This window comes from Lithobates pipiens, unplaced genomic scaffold, assembly GCF_037356315.1.
Source record: "Lithobates pipiens isolate NorthernLeopardFrog02 unplaced genomic scaffold, aLitPip1_a1.2 Scaffold_18, whole genome shotgun sequence".
Classification (NCBI taxonomy): Eukaryota; Metazoa; Chordata; class Amphibia; order Anura; family Ranidae; genus Lithobates; species Lithobates pipiens.
Genome location: NW_027507758.1, coordinates 323,328,799 through 323,345,654, shown reverse-complemented (window position 1 = coordinate 323,345,654; position 16,856 = coordinate 323,328,799). Strand labels below are relative to the sequence as shown.

The 16,856-nt window shown below is 42.0% G+C and overlaps 1 protein-coding gene across 4 annotated transcripts in view; it reads left to right on the top strand.

Annotated features, from left to right (window-relative positions):
- The window catches only part of ORC3 (origin recognition complex subunit 3), a 214,572-nt gene extending 200,823 nt beyond the window's left edge, over positions 1–13,749 (top strand). For all 4 annotated transcript variants that reach the window (XM_077487275.1, XM_077487272.1, XM_077487273.1 and 1 more), the window contains 4 exons: positions 2,850–2,991; positions 3,107–3,217; positions 6,978–7,051; positions 13,537–13,749. In XM_077487275.1, the coding sequence (XP_077343401.1) occupies positions 2,850–2,991; positions 3,107–3,217; positions 6,978–7,051; positions 13,537–13,642 (433 nt within the window). In that variant the 3' untranslated portion in view covers positions 13,643–13,749. The remainder of the gene's footprint in view (positions 1–2,849; positions 2,992–3,106; positions 3,218–6,977; positions 7,052–13,536) is intronic.
- The last annotated feature ends 3,107 nt before the right edge of the window (positions 13,750–16,856 follow it).

Sequence of the window (16,856 nt, the reverse complement as noted above, 5' to 3'; positions counted from 1 at the left end):
GAAGAGGAAGGTCTTGAGTTTTTTCCTGAAGTCCTGGTGGTTTTCTTCCAAGCAGATGTTGGTTGGTAGAGCGTTCCATACCCGTGGTCCTTGGATAGCGAATCTCTGTTCCCCCTTTGATTTGTACCGAGATTATACCTATGATGACAATTACAGGCCTCTCATCTTTTTAAGTGGGAGAACTTGCACAATTGGTGGCTGACTAAATACTTTTTTGCCCCACTGTAAGTACAGTGCCCTGAAAAAGTATTCATACCCCTTGAAATTTTCCACATTTTGTCATGTTAGAACCAATAACATAAATGTATTTTATTGGGATTTTATGTGATAGACCAACATAAAGTGACACATAATTATGAAGTGGAAGCAAAATGATGAATAGTTTTCAACATTTTTTACAAATATGTGGAAAGTGTGGTGTGCATTTATATAAACTAGCGCACACAACCAAATGTCTACTACCTAAAAAAAAAAAAGTCAATACATAAAAAATTGTCAGGAAGCTGCCAACATATAAAAGTGATCTCTGCACAGTTATAGGAATATTAGTTAATGATATGTGGTGCTACCTCACCTCTAACGATCCTTTAAATACAATATCAGTAAGTAAAAAAATTATATAGTGATAACATTAATCATCACATAAGATACAGTACATAACGTTAATAATAAAGTGGAAATAGTGATAAAAGTGCAAACATGTACCAAAATAATGTGCAAAAAAAAAAAAACATCTAAATAAAGTGCAATATGCTAGTGGGGTGCCAGATTCTTTCCAAAGTGTATCTGTGTTCCACGCTGATTAAATACTTCAGCAATGTGACCATCATACAAATTATATATCAAGTCTCATAATAAAATAAAAAAATCTTCATAAGAAAGTTCAATAAACTGTGGTGCAATCCACTTCAAACAGTGCAAATCCACCGATGCTGTGTGCTCAATGTGATTTGGGGTGCAGCCCATATTTTCCCCAGCCTCTCACTTCCAATAGCGGCCACTGAAGGCCATATGACACTGTATGTAATAGTGGCTGTTACTCTCTCATCCACTCCTCGCAGTTCAGCCCGTCAAATATCAACATCAATATTCATAGCCGTATACCATTATTAAGGGAGAGAAGAGAAGGAGCTACAATGTGTAGTATGCATAAAAATACTTTTATTAATCCATACAAATACTAACAGTTAGGCAGAGCTTCTAGCGATGTAAACAATGGGTACTTCCGGTCTCGGCCACAACCATCAGTGACGACGATGACACATGGCTCCCCCCAACCCTTCTTTAAACTTCTCCACAACTTTATCCCTGACCTGTCTGGTGTGTTCCTTGGCCCTAATGATACTGTTTGTTTACTATGGTTCTCTAACAAACCTGAGGGCTCCACAGAACAGCTGTATTTATACTGAGATTAAATTACACACAGGTGGACTCTATTCACTAATTAGAAGACTTTTGAAGGCAATTGATTCCGTTAGATTTTAGTTAGGGGTATCAGAGTAAAGGGGGCGGAATCCAAATGCACGCCACGCTTTTCACATATTTAAATGTTAAAAACATTTGGAAAACCATTTATCATTTCCCTTCCACTTAACAATTATGTGCCATTTTGTGTTGGTCTATCACATAAAATCCCAATAGTTTTTTGTTGTAACATGACAAAATGTGGAAAATTTCAAGGGGTGTGAATACTTTCAAGGCACTGTACAGTAGATGACCGCGATATTTTGTCAATCTCGCCTCTGTTATAGGCGAGATTGATACCTGCGAGCCCTGTTGCGGCAGCTAGCGCCGAGCTGGCTCGCTCATCGAGAAAGGAAAAATGTACTTTTTCCTTTCCCAATAAGCGACAAGCATTGCTGACATTGAGGCCGGGTTCACACTGGTGCGACACGACACTCGTCCTACTTTGGATCCGACTTTGCCCTGCCTTGAAGCCGACATACATCCGATCTTCAATGAACGGGGAATGGACTTGGATCCTCGCCAATACCAGGCACAGTGTTTGGCATGAATCATGAGGGGGAAATTTTAAATAAAAAAAAACAGCATGGGTTCCCCTCAAAGAGCATACCAGGCCCTTAAGTGTGGTATGGATTTTAAGAGGAACCCCCTGCGCAAAAAAAAAAGACGGTGTGGGGGTCCCCCCAAAATCCATACCAGACCCTTATCTGAGCGAGTGCCCCCCCCCCCCCAAACCGTACCAGGCTGCATGCCCTCAACATAGGAGGTGGGTGCTTTGGGGAAGGGATCGCCCTGCGACATGGTGCACATGGGGGTGTAGACTTATTATATTCACTGTATGTTATATGAAAACATTTCTGCGCATTCTGGATATATGTCTTTAGCCATTATTTAGTTAGTTTTAGATGTTGAAGATTAGTTATGAGATTTCCTCCACAGGTGCTTTTGACCTCTTCCTAAGCCATGCCAAGTTGCTTAAAGGAAATAATGGAAATAAAAGCCCATGTGTACTGGGACTGGGTTTAATACTGCTTTAATTTTGTAGGAGAGCCACAAGCATGTCCTAGAAATATGGTTAAAGCTTTACTTCTGACATGAATAAAAGCGTAAGTGTAAAGAACAGCCAGCGAACCAGATGGCGTATACCTCTTCCACCACCTTTTCATTTTGTTACCCAGCTGATTTTTAAACATGCAAGCTAGGATTTTCTGAGAAGGTGATTGGGACCAAAGTAAGAGGGAAAATTTATTTTTTAAATAAATATATATATACAGTTTTTTGTTTTTTTTGGAGTATGTCTTAGCAAATAAGTGTTCACCACAGTTAGTATTTGCATTAACAAATCTACACTGGTTTAATTTCGATGTATTAACTTCTGTTTCCAGAGATTATTTGGCACCCCCCGAAACACAGCCTTTGTATGAAGTTGTATATTTTCATGCTGCAAACATTCTCCGTAAACATCTTAATGCTCTGCCGCGGATCGCCCTGCACACAGCTCTGAACAATCCTTCATCTTACTTGAAGGTAGCAAAACTAACTTGTGTTTTTGTCTTGTTCTGCTTATCAACACATCCCAGCAAGTAGAAGGTTACCGTTTTATCATCTTTGCCAATTACATTTAATTCTTCTTCCTGTTCAGTCTTTGGAAGATGAAGGAGGAGCTTTAACCAGCACAGCTCCGGATATTTGCATTGCATATAAGCTGCATCTTGAATGTGGACGACTTATTAACCTCTATGATTGGTTGGAGGTAAGAAAGCATTGTACCTACATAAGCAAAGTATATATGGCCAATTAATCTTAAGTTTGGATGTGCTGGCATTGAAACTGCACATACAGTATAAATCCAGCTAAATAGCCTATGTCAGCTGGTTTTGTTCACTTCAGGGGGGTTTTACATCGGCTTACAAGTTTACAGGAATGCAAAACCTGCTTGAAGCAGGTCAAATGAAGGTCAGGAGGTAGTCAACTGCAGGTAAAATGCACCTGTCGTTGAACTCTGAATGATGGCAGAGGTGTCTTAAACTGATGTAAAAAAAGTCCAAAGCCTGTCGACACAGGCCCCTAGTCATAATATGGTTGTTGACTTAGTTACTCTTAAATATTTCTGGCTGAATGTGATAAGTATACGAAATGGTCATGTGCAGTATTTCATGTTCATGGGATAAAAGTTTTATGTTGTTTTTTTAATTGAACATAAGAAAGGAAAATGATACAGTATTCTGTATAAGTTTTAGGCAAGTGTGAAGAAGTGATGCCATTCTGAAGGCAAAGGGTGGTCACAAAAAATATTGATTTGATTTTTTATTTTTCTGTTCTTTGGCTTTCCATTTTGCTAAGACCCCTTTCACACTGGGGCGGTGAGGGCGCAAGCTGTAAAACTGCGCTATTTTTAGCGCCGCTTTACCGTTGTTTTAGCAGCGGTATTTGGCCACTAGTGGGGCGGTTTTACCGCCTGCCAGAGGCTGAGAAAGGGTTAAAACCACCATTCATTTCAATGAGCAGGAGCGGTGAAGGGACAGTATACACACCGCTCCTTCACCTCTCCAAAGATTCTGCTGGCAGGACTTTTTTTTACCGTCCTGCCAGCACACCAATCCAATGTGAAAGCCTGGGCTTTCACACTGGAGTTTGAGGAGCGGCTTTCAGGGCGCTTTGCAGGTGCTATTTTTAGAACTGTAGCACCTGCAAAGCACCCCAGTGTGAAAGGGGTCTAATTGATAAAAATTTAACTATTCTTATTCTCTCTATACTTCTACTTCTGAATGCATTCTTTATTTACAGATTTTTTTCACACCTGCTTAAAATTTTTGCCCAGTACTGTATACAACACCCTACATTCCCTTTTAAGGAGAAGCATACATCTCTTTATCCTCTATCTGCCTTTTCATATTGGTATATACTGTATACTACCCATAATTTTTATTGCACGTTTTCTGTTTGAGGAGGCAGAGGATGTGAACTCCTTCACATGTTTTTAGGATATCTGAATATCCCAAAGCACTGTAAGCTTTCTTGTTCTAAGCACAAAGGGGATCTCATACTAACAGAGACTGTAGGGATCTGCCACAGGCCTGAGTCTAAGTCTGTACATGTAGTAATTTCATTCCTTTTCTTTTTTCAAGATTTTTCCCCCTATTTTTACCTGGCAATGCACTTCCAGACAGGGATAACACCACACTCATATTTGTCTTTCTGTGTCAGTACAGCAGAAACAAGATAGTACTAACAAAGTTTGCTTCTCTCTTTTTGTGCATAACATAGATGGGTATGGGTATGTAGTCCTCTGAGCACAATTTAACTAATAACAATCAGTACAGACAGAGCACAGCCAGGGCTGCTGATGAGGCAAGACAGTCAGCCCTCTTGTACCAGACCCAGGCCCAATTCCTTCAAAAGGAGGGCCCAGGCATCTGCCGAGCAGGAGGGCCAATTGTATTGCCTTATTGCAGATACCAATCCTCTTGTGCCTCCCTATGCAGTACTGGTGGCTTCTACTCCTCTGTCTCTCCAGTTGTGGTGCAGGGTGATCGTTCTCATATGTCTGCCCCCTCCTCCCTGGTGTCTGGGACCACTGTGTTCCCCCCTTGTGTGCCTCTTTTCCCCGCAGTGCTGCCGGTAACTGCTGTGGGAACACAGTGATTGTTTCAGGATGGCATGCAGGAGAAGGGGCCAGTAAATCTGTCATATTTACCAGCCTCTTTCTTTCCTGAATAAACACAGTGAGCAACTGGTACTGATCGCTCCTGTGTCCATTCACCACTTAAGCATAGTAAACAATTATTATTATTATTATTATAGAGTGCTTCCTATTAATTTATCTGTGCAGCCGAGGCTGCAGAGAAAGGGGCTGATGAATCTATAACCTCAGTCTCTTTCTCAGTCTCAAATGTGAGACATCGGGGGGCTGTTTAGACAAAGGCAGTGAAAAAATGTAAAAAAATTATAAAAATTTGTAATATGTAAAAAAAAAAAAAAAAAACAGATGTGCTTTTTTCTCTATAATTTCTGCCATGGCTGTGAAGTAAACCATGTTGTTGCATGTGTACACCCCTAGGCACTGCCACCATTGCTAAAGGGGGTAGAGGTTGGTGGTTGTTAAAAGTGCAGCTCAACTATGTAGTTCTTACTGCCCCCAACCTAATGTGTGAATGAGCCCTAAGTACTCATTCACACAAGTACACTGGCTATGTGAATGCAGTTAGAGCCATCTGTTACTCTAAGGGGACACCGCAGCTGTATGAACACAGCTGCAGGTCCTAATTTGGCAAGTGTGTAGGCATGGGTGAGTGGCCCTGAATACACAATGTCTTTGTTTGGGGACAGTACACCTGCACCCACACGCCTGTCAAATTAGGACCTGTGGCTGTGTTGGAACAACTGCTGTGTCGCCAGAGAGTAACATAGGCTGCTTGCACACAGCCCCAGGCAGCTCCAGCCACTACCCTGTCAGGTAGGCTGTACAGGGCCCCATGATTTCTAATGGCAGCCCTGAGGGCAGGATGTTATTAGCTTACAGGATTTCTGACAACATCGCCAGGTTTTTTACTTATTAATCAGATATAACACAATGCTTTCATTGGTGTATTTAACAAGCAAAGGGAACCAAAGAAGAGAAGCTCAATGTCCATGGTGACCAAGCTGTCACAGGGAGTTCTCTGTTCACTTTTTGAATGAATTGTTATGATCAGCTTGTGAGCTGCTGATCATAGTTTTTATTTAATCAGGACAGTCAGGAGGACTATTTTGATACAAATTTAAGGTCGCTAAAGTGAATGAATTTGTAGCAGGGTGGGGGGAAACTTCTAAGGCGCAAGAGGGACAATTTTCTTGAATTAATAAATTTCCAAAAGCTTTTTGTTTTTTTCATTCCACAAATCAAAGCAAGAAAAATTTGAAGTACTTTTGAAGGACATTCATCCAGTCATCCAGTCATGGACAGCTGCACTCTGCTATAGAACTGGAAGAATATCTGTGTTTAAAATGCAAATGACTTACATTTATAACATAATAGATGCTGAAGGTGTGTGACCACATGTTAATCACCTTTAACACCTTCCGTGTTATAAATATGTAAGCTGTTTAGACTTAAGCACAGATGTTAGTTCGTTTATATGACAGTGGCTCAGGAATAAGTGGAGTGGCCTATCTGGCTGAGCAGTGTGGTAGAGATACCGTATATCAGGGATATGCAATTAGCGGACCTCCAGCTGTTGCAAAACTACAAGTCCCATCATGCCTCTGCCTCTGGGTGTCATGCTTATGGCTGTCAGAGTCTTGCTATGCCTCGTGGGACTTGTAGTTCTGCAACAGCTGGAGGTCCGCTAATTGCATATCCCTGCCGTATATGAATAAAAAGACTGGATGAACAGAATTAAAATCTTTGGCAGGTAAGACGGATCATATATTTGTACTTAGCTGTCTACTCTGAGTTCCTTTAATCGTTTTTTTGTTGTGATATGCTTATAAACCTCACGTAATAAACAGTTTTTTCATGCATGTCTTTTCAGGCATTTGCAACAGTTGTCAATGCTAATGATGACAGTGACTCGGATTCCCTGCAGCCAGTGGATGAAATGACTCAGTATCCTTTTATTTGCCTGAGTAAGGTAAATAGAATGTGGAAGCAGCAGCTGAACATGTAGAAATGGCGCACGTGCACTGACTTGTCCTCAGCTCAAAATTTGGATGCATTTCTTTCGGCTCATTAATAACACGAACATGTTCAGTCTTTAAATCCTCTTTTCCCAGATCGGCTGTCACATCTAATAAATCATGAGTAGTCTTGGCTGAACAAGCAAAGTATATTGTGTTTCAAAGTGGCATAGCTGTGGAGGATATTAAAAGAGACATGACAAAGAGCTAGGCAGCGTCCAATTGAAGTGTATCCATGGTAGCCAAAAATTAGTATAGATATTCAGTGTTTAATTCTTAAGGATCCACTCATGCATTTCTAAGACCTTTAACCTTCTCTTATAATTTGTATGATCCATTTCATTGCAACTTAAAGTGGAACTGAACTCAAAAAGTGAGGATAAGCTATGTTGTTGGAAATATCTAGAAGTGTTATTTTACCTAATCGGTACCCTTAAAATGTACCTGTTATGTGAATATGCCTAAACACCTTTGTGCTTACGTTGTCATAGCTGTATGTCTGCAGTGTGAATCTAAGGCACTGCTGTCCATGACTGCTGGTCTAAGGACACTTGGAATGAGATTTAGGGCTTGTTCATATCAGGAGGTGTGTCCATACATGTACGCTTCTTTGCACGGTCCCATATGTCGCATTGTAGGCCAGACCTTTCATTTTATTGAGTTGCCCTATGTGTGTGAAATGCACAAAAAGGTGCTGCCACTATTTTTAAAAGTGCACCTCACCAAAACATATGGTACTGCAGTGCCATGTGTTTTGGTGGGCGTGATCGTGCGCACATTTGCTAGATGTGTGGGGGTTGCTTTTAAGAATTAATGGCACTTGCATACATCTGCAAAAGGCAGAGCGTTTTTGTGCAGTCCTGAAAGACGTGCAACTTTGCATGCGTTCCCACACTCCACCTGGCGCAAACAAGCCCTTAAAGTGGAAGTAAACTCCCCTATCGTTTTCAGCCAAGGAAGCTGCCATCTTTGCCTCTGTTTAATCTTCAACTGCTATGGTGCTGCACATGTGATTCGTTATGACACCAGCCATTGGATAGATTGATAGTTTGGCTGAGAGCACAGCCAATGTGCAGTTAGCATTCCCGGCATGCCTTTTTTTTTTTTAAACTGTTTAAATCGATGGTTTTACTTCCACTTTAATGTCACTGCTGTGCTGCTAACAGTTCTCCTTGCTGCATGCTCTGACATAAAAAAGCAAAGCACTGCCTATACCATGATAAACCACACACAGAAACACAGTGCAGAAGAAGGCACGGTAAGTCAGAAATCTGGAAAAATTAGCTACAGAGAGACCACAGACAATATTACTGACTAGCCCTTTGCCCTATCCCTTCCTTTCTTGGGTATAGCTTCCAGAGATTAATTTCTATTTAATGCACAGTCTGTATACTCGTTAACCACTTGTCTACCAGGGCCATTTTATCTGTTTTGCACATGTTAAAATGCACATTTTAATTAGACTTTCTAAACCGTATATTTTTTTCTGAATACTAAGACCCTGGAGAATAAAATGGTGGTTGTTGCAATTCTTTATGTCACGATATTAGCGCTCATGTTTATCAAATGCAAATTTTTAGTAAACAATATACATGAAAATAAATGGTACCCATTTTATGTAAAGTATAAAAAGATGAGATTTTGACAAACAAAAAAGATACCCAATTTCAAGCCTTAAACTTGTGCCCGCCTGTAAAAAGGCAAAAAAACATTGGTACCCAAAATAGTCAATAGAAGTTCCATTAAAAAGCCTTTGCTTGTTATCAGTTTAGAATTAATCGTGAATGATGACTAGAATTATATAAATACAACCCCAATTCCCCAAAAATTGTGACCCTATGTAAAAACAAAATGCAATGATTTGCAAATCTCATAAACCCATAATTTATTCACAATAGAAAATACAAAAACATCAAATGTTTAAACTGAGAAAATGTCATTTTGAAATTGATGGCAGCAACATGTCTCAAAAAGGTTGGAACACGTCAACAAAATGCTGGCAAAGTAAGTGGTACTGACAAAAGAGCTGGAAGAGCATTTTGCAACTAATTAGGTTAATTGGCAACAGGTCAGTAACATAATTGAGTATAAAAGGAGGCCCTGTTCAAAAGTTTACATTGGTGTGACACACACAAGTTAAAATGTCAATTAAAGCATAATTTCCCACATCTGTGGCTTTTTTAAATTGTAATTATTGTCCGTGTATAAAAAGTCAGTGTGTTTGTTAGCTCTCAGCTAACTGAGCCATGGGGAGCAGAAAAGAACTGTCAAAAGCCCTGCTTAACAAGGCAATGGAACGTTCTAAAGATGAAAAAGGATATAAAAAGATATCTAAACCTTAAATATGCCAGTCAGTACTGTTCAATCACTTATCAAGAAGTGGAGATTTCGGGGATCTCTTAATACCCAGCCAAGATCAGGTAGACCTTGAAGGATTGCAGCCACAACTGCCAGAAGAATTGTTTTGGATACAAATTAAAATCCACAGGTAACCTTAGGATAAATACAGGCTGCTCTGGAAAGGATGGTGTGGTTGTTTCAAGGAGCACAATACAATGATACTTGAACAAAAATGAGCTGCATGGTCAAGGTGCCAATGACACAAAAAAGCCAGATTCCAATTGCCTGACAACATCTTGACATGCCTCACAGCTTCTGGCACACTGTAATCTGGAGTGACGAGACCAAAATAAAGCTATGGGCACAACCATAAGCGCTATGTTTGGAGAGGGGTTAACAAGGGGTATAGCAACAAGAATACCATCCCCACTGTGAAGAATTGTGGTGTCTCACTGATGTTTTTTTTTTTTTGGGGGGGGGGGGGTGATGGCTAAAGATACGGGGAATCTTTGCATTCTTCTGCACGAAAGCTGCACACTGAACGCTATTGGAATTTCCAGCATGACAATGACCCTAAAGATACTAAAAAGGGCAAATTGACCCTCTGGTGGTTACAGCAGAAAAAGGTGAAAGTTCTGGAGTGGCCATCACAGTCTCCTGACCTTAATATCATCAAGCCACTCTGGGAAGATATTTTAAATGTGAAGTTCATTCAAGAGGACCAAAGACTTTGCATGACCTGGAGGCATTGTGCCAAGACGAATGGGCAGCTATACCACCTGCAAGAATTCTGGGTCTCATAGAGAACTATTACAAAAGACTTGCACGCTGTCATTGATGCTAAAGGGGGCAATATACGGTATTAACCCCTTCCATACCAGGCCAATTCTGGCATTCCTCTCCTAAATGTAAAATCACATTTTTATTTCTGCTAGAAAATTCCTCTGAACCCCCAAACATTATATATATATATATATATATATATATATATATATATATATATATATATATATATATATATATATATAATTTTTTTTTTTTTTTTTTTAGCAGAGACCCTAGCAAATAAAATGGTGATCGTGGCAATTTATGTCACAGGGTATTTGTGCAGCAATTTTTCAAAGAATTTAAAAAATAAAATAAAATACTTTCATGAATTAAAAAACAAAATACACAATATTTACCCCAATTTTTTTGTATAATGTGAAACATGATGCTACGCTGAGTAAATAGATACCGAATATGTCACTCTTTAACCACTTCAGCCCCAGAAGAATTTACCTCCTTCCTGACCAGAGCACTTTTTGAGATTCGGCACTGCTTTGCTTTAACTGACAATTGCGCGGTCATGCGACGTGGCTCCCAAACAAAATTGACGTCCTTTTTTTTCCCACAAATAGAGCTTTCTTTTGGTGGTATTTGATCACTTTTTATTTTTTGCGCTATAAACAAAAAAAGAGCGACAATTTTGAAAAAACATATAATAAATATCCCCCAAAAATATATAAAAACTATTTTTTTCCTCAGTTTAGGTCGATATGTATTCTTCTACATATTTTTGGTGAAAGAAATCACAATAATCGATTATTGATTGGTTTGCGCAAAAGTTATAGCGTTTACAAAATAGAGGACCGTTTTATGGCATTTTTATTAATTTTCTCACTTAAATGGTGGCGTTCATCGATTTTTATCATGACTGAAACATTATGGCAGACACATTTTTGGGACCATTGTCATTTATACAGCAATCAGTGCTATACAAATGCACTGATTCCTGTGTAAATGACACTGGAAGTGAAGGGGTTAACCACTAGGTGGCTGTGTAGGGGTTAAGTGTGTCCTGGGGGGTGTTGCTAACTGTGGGGGGCGTGGCTGTGTTTTACACATCACTGATCTCTGCTCCAATCACAGGGAGCAGGGATCAGTGTTACTGTTGCTAGGCAGAACAGGGAGATGCTTGTTTACTTTAGCATCTCCCCATTCTTCCTCTCCGTGAGGCAATCGCGGGTATCCCCGCGGCGATCGAGTCCGAGCTTCCCGCGGGCGTGTGAGCCGGCCGCCTTTTAATACGTACAGGTACGTGATTCTGCCTGTACGTGCTCTTCTGCCGACATATATATATATATATATATCGGCGGTCGGGAAGCGGTTAAAATTGCGTGGAATGGTGCCAGACTTCGGGAACCTAAAAATCTCCATAGGCTACGCTTCAAAACATTAGAATTACATATGCAAGCACAACCTAGCTATGCTTCCGTTTATGCATGCAAACACGAGGGGATGTGGGCGCTTTAATTTTATTTTTATTTTTTGTTATACTGTCCCTACCTTTTTGTTTTGTTTGTTTTTTAGCACTTTTCTTCCTATAACAAGAAATGTAATCATCCCTTGTAATAAGAATAAGGCATGACAGGTGCTCTTTATGGAGACATCTGGGGTCAATGAGACCCAAGATATCTCCTCTACCCTGGAAAGCATGAGCGTTGCAGGCACTGTGGACTGTTCACAACAGAAGCACTGGCACTGTTCAAGTCATTAATTTCCCATCTCACCTCCTATTAGTGACATGGCAGCTTTTCAACCTCCCAATTTGTAATGTAAACACAGAGCAGGTGTTGTGAGCTGATAAGAGGGCCTTGAATGACTTCAGTGTTTCTATTTTGAACCTTGAGGACAAATTGACTCCCCTTTACTGCTTGTTGAGAAATACTTGTAAATGCTTGCATGTTCATAGCCTGGCCAGAAATGTATTTTTAATCAGGAAAACTGTGCAGGAAGTAATGCTGACATGCTAGGTGTTCTATATAAACAAGATTTCCGTTTGCCATAGTTAGTGAAAGATTTCCAAATGTTCTCCACAGTTCACTTTGCATCATTTACCTTGCCAAATAAGATCACTTGTTTAATAATGAAACTTGGAGCCATTTTGGGGCAGATGTATGAGACTGCATGCAGGTAGCTTTGAGGGTGCCCATAAGAACCCGGAAATACTTTATTATGCTAATAACTTAATTTAGGAAGTCTGAACTTTGCCCAGCCCACCCATTTTTTACAGGTTTTGAAGAAAATGAATTTGGATTTCAAATGTCATTTTCATGTTGATTTAAATAACCTTTCAGGAGTGTTGATGTTTTAAAAACCCAGTTTCTGTTTGTTTGTGTATATATGTGCAAATATCTTTTTCAAAGTGTGTGTAATGAATTGTTAGGGGGAAGCAGCAAAAAATACTATGAGATCTAAACACACAGTAAAGGGAAAAAGTATTTGATCCCCTGCTGATTTTGTACGTTTGCCCGCTGACAGAAATGATCAGTCTGTAATTTTAATGGTAGGTTAATTTTAACAGTGAGAGACAGAATAACAACAAAAATATCCAGATTTGTCTCCAGACCTCAACCCCATTGAGTATCTGTAGGGCAGCCTGAAATGGAAGGTGGAGGAGTGCAAGGTCTCTAATATCCACCGGCGCTGTGATGTCATCATGGAGGAGTGGAAGAGGACTCCAGTGGCAACCTGTGAAGCTCTGGTGAACTCCATGCCCAAGAGGGTTAAGGCAGTGCTGGAAAATAATGGTGGCCACACAAAATATTGACACTTTGGGCCCAAATTGGACATTTTCACTTAGGGGGGGCATACTCACGTTTGTTCCCAGCGGTTTAGACATTAATGGCTATGCGTTGTTGTTTTGAGGGGACAGCAAATGTACACTGTTATACAAGCTGTACACTCACTACTTTACATTGTAGCAACGTGTCATTTCTTCAGTGTTGTCACATTTAAAGATAGAATAAAATATTTACAAAAATTTGAGGGGTGTACTCACTTTTGTGAGAGACTGTATAGTAGTTTACATTTTATTTTTTTTAAATCACAAATATTTTGATTTTGTGTAGGCACATAAATCCTCACATAGCCCTGGAAGGTATTAGCGCTAAATAAATCAATAAAGCGTTTACTGTACAATGTTACTCATTAGTCATATAAGGTATTTCACACATAAAAATGTTAACAGGCAAATATATAACAAATTCACTACAGAAAAAAAAAAAGATTCCTTAACCAATTTTTTTCCAGCGCTCGTTTTATCAGGGCAGTCTCTGAGTTGGAACTCCTAGGCTTCGTAAAGCCCTCAAAACAGAAGACGGATCATGTGGCACGTTTGACATGGGGTGGATGTTAACACCCAAGGGTTGTATCATTTTTCTTCAAAATAAAGATTATCTGCATTCTGTTAAAATATATTGTTTTGCCCTGGTGCAACATGCCAAATAAAATGTATTAACATTGTGCTGTTGTGATGGTTATTTTTGGCATCATGATCAATACTAATTTAAATGGTTATGCATTCCCAATTTTTAAAACTTCTATTAAACAGTATATGCAGTGTACTTTAGTAGGGTTTCTAGCAGCTGGTGTGCAATTCAGTCTCTCAGAATTGGCATGTTTTATTTTTGTCATTAGAGTAGGAAAGCACACCGCTTTTATTGCATGTAATATGCATGTATCACACCAAAAAATTCACTTATTATACCATTTCAGTTTTTTTATTTATATATATTCCACTGTAGAACTGCGCTTTGCTATGCCATCACAAGCTGTGCTTTGTGAATATCAAAGCAAAGGTAAGGGTGGAGACACTACGCTAAACTGGTGTCTGTCATTAGTGATGGACGAACTTCCGACGGGACGTTTCGCGAACGCGAAACGCGAACGGACACAAACGTTCGCGAAAACGACCGTTCGCCGCGGGCTCCATTGACTTCAATGGGAGGCGAATTTCGCAAACCTTTAGGTCGAATTTGCGGCCACGGGGTAATTATTAGGGGGTAGCACGTAGTCCCACCACCTGGACAATAGCATAATACATGTATGAGGTGAATTTGGGATCGATAACTACAAGCATTTTTTTTTTATTTGGGAAATTGTTCTGACAATTCAGGACTATGGAGCTAATGAAGGCAATGGAGGAGAGGGAAGGTCAGGGACCAGGGTAGGCAAACAAGAGGGTGCAGGAGATACAGAGCACTGACAGCAGCACCGTAATACAGAGCACTGACATCAGCACCGTGACATACAGCGCTGACAGCAGCTCCGTGACATACAGCGCTGACAGCAGCTCCGTGACATACAGCGCTGACAGCAGCTCCGTGACATACAGCGCTGACAGCAGCTCCGTGACATACAGCGCTGACAGCAGCTCCGTGACATACAGCGCTGACAGCAGCACCGTGACATACAGCGCTGACAGCAGCTCCGTGACATACAGCGCTGACAGCAGCTCCGTGACATACAGCGCTGACAGCAGCTCCGTGACATACAGCACTGACAGCAGCTCCGTGACATACAGCGCTGACAGCAGCTCCGTGACATACAGCGCTGACAGCAGCACCGTGACATACAGCGCTGACAGCAGCTCCGTGACATACAGCGCTGACAGCAGCTCCGTGACATACAGCGCTGACAGCAGCTCCGTGACATACAGCGCTGACAGCAGCTCCGTGACATACAGCGCTGACAGCAGCTCCGTGACATACAGCGCTGACAGCAGCACCGTGACATACAGCGCTGACAGCAGCTCCGTGACATACAGCGCTGACAGCAGCTCCGTGACATACAGCGCTGACAGCAGCTCCGTGACATACAGCACTGACAGCAGCTCCGTGACATACAGCGCTGACAGCAGCTCCGTGACATACAGCGCTGACAGCAGCACCGTGACATACAGCGCTGACAGCAGCTCCGTGACATACAGCGCTGACAGCAGCTCCGTGACATACAGCGCTGACAGCAGCTCCGTGACATACAGCGCTGACAGCAGCTCCGTGACATACAGCGCTGACAGCAGCTCCGTGACATACAGCGCTGACAGCAGCTCCGTGACATACAGCGCTGACAGCAGCTCCGTGACATACAGCGCTGACAGCAGCTCCGTGACATACAGCGCTGACAGCAGCTCCGTGACATACAGCGCTGACAGCAGCTCCGTGACATACAGCGCTGACAGCAGCTCCGTGACATACAGCGCTGACAGCAGCTCCGTGACATACAGCGCTGACAGCAGCACCGTAAGCAGCCCCAGGAGGAAGTCAGCACAGCACAGGGATGGTGTGATCCCCTCATAATAAGAACCCCCAGGAGGAAGTCAGCACAGCACAGGGATGGTGGGAGCCCCTCATAATAAGAACACCCAGGAGGAAGTCAGCACAGCACAGGGATGGTGGGAACCCCTCATAATAAGCAGCCCCAGTAGAAATATGACACCGCTCAACCTCTTCAAAGAGGAGGGTAGGGGCATATAGTACGGTGTGCTTTTTTGGGTCAGGGAAGTGAGCCAAATGAATTAAGAAGGTCTGTGTGCTTGATTCCAAAAATTGTTTATAGACATATACATGGTCTACTGATCACATGTGTTGAATTCCTCCGAGATCCATGCCTCATTCATTTTTAGAAATGTGAGGTAGTTAACACTGTGGTGAGCTAGGCGAGTACGCTTATCGGTCACAATCCCCCCTGCTGCGCTGAACGTCCTTTCGGACAGGACACTGGATGAGGGGCAAGCCAACAGTTCGATTGCAAATTGGGCAAGCTCTGGCCAGAGGTCAAGCCTGCCCACCCAGTAGTCTAGGGGTTCATCACTCCTCAGAGCGTCCACATCGGCCGTTAACCCAATGTAGTCGGACACCTGACGGTCTAGGCGTTCCCTGATGCTGGATCCGGATGACACCTGTCGATGGGTCGGCTGAAAGAATGACCTCATATCCGAAGTCACCAACACATCTTCAAACCGGCCTCTTCTTGCAGGCGCTGTTGGATTGGTACCCGCAAATCCTTCTCTGGGAGTGGGAATTGCTCCTCTGCCAGCGCACGCAAAAGCAGAATGCAGCATTTCTCGAAGCAAGGCCTGGAAGTGCTGCATTCTGACAGCCCTCTGCGACGGCGGTAACATTTCCGCCATTTTGTGTTTGTACCGGGGGTCTAAGTACGTTGCCACCCAGTACTGGTCCTTGACCCTCATGCTTTTTATACGGGGGTCCCTATTAAAACACTGGAGCATGAAGGCCCCCATTTGCACTAAAGTGGAAGCGGTGTGGTGGCCTGGCTCCTGCTCATCATCCAGGATAATGTCGTCCTCTTCATTCTCCTCTCCCCATCCTCGCACAACAGGGATCCCAGAAAGGTTTAAAGCATGCTCTTCTTGCTCCTGCTCATCCGCCCCGGCACCATCCTCCTCTGACTCCTCATCAGACTCCTGTTGTTGACTTGTCTCAGATAGAGTAGCCCCCCCTGGGAATTCATCCAGCATTGCGACTTCCTCATCTTCCCGCTCCTGCTCCTCCACAGCCTGATCAATGACACGACGCAATGCACGCTCCAGAAAGAAGGCATAAGGTACC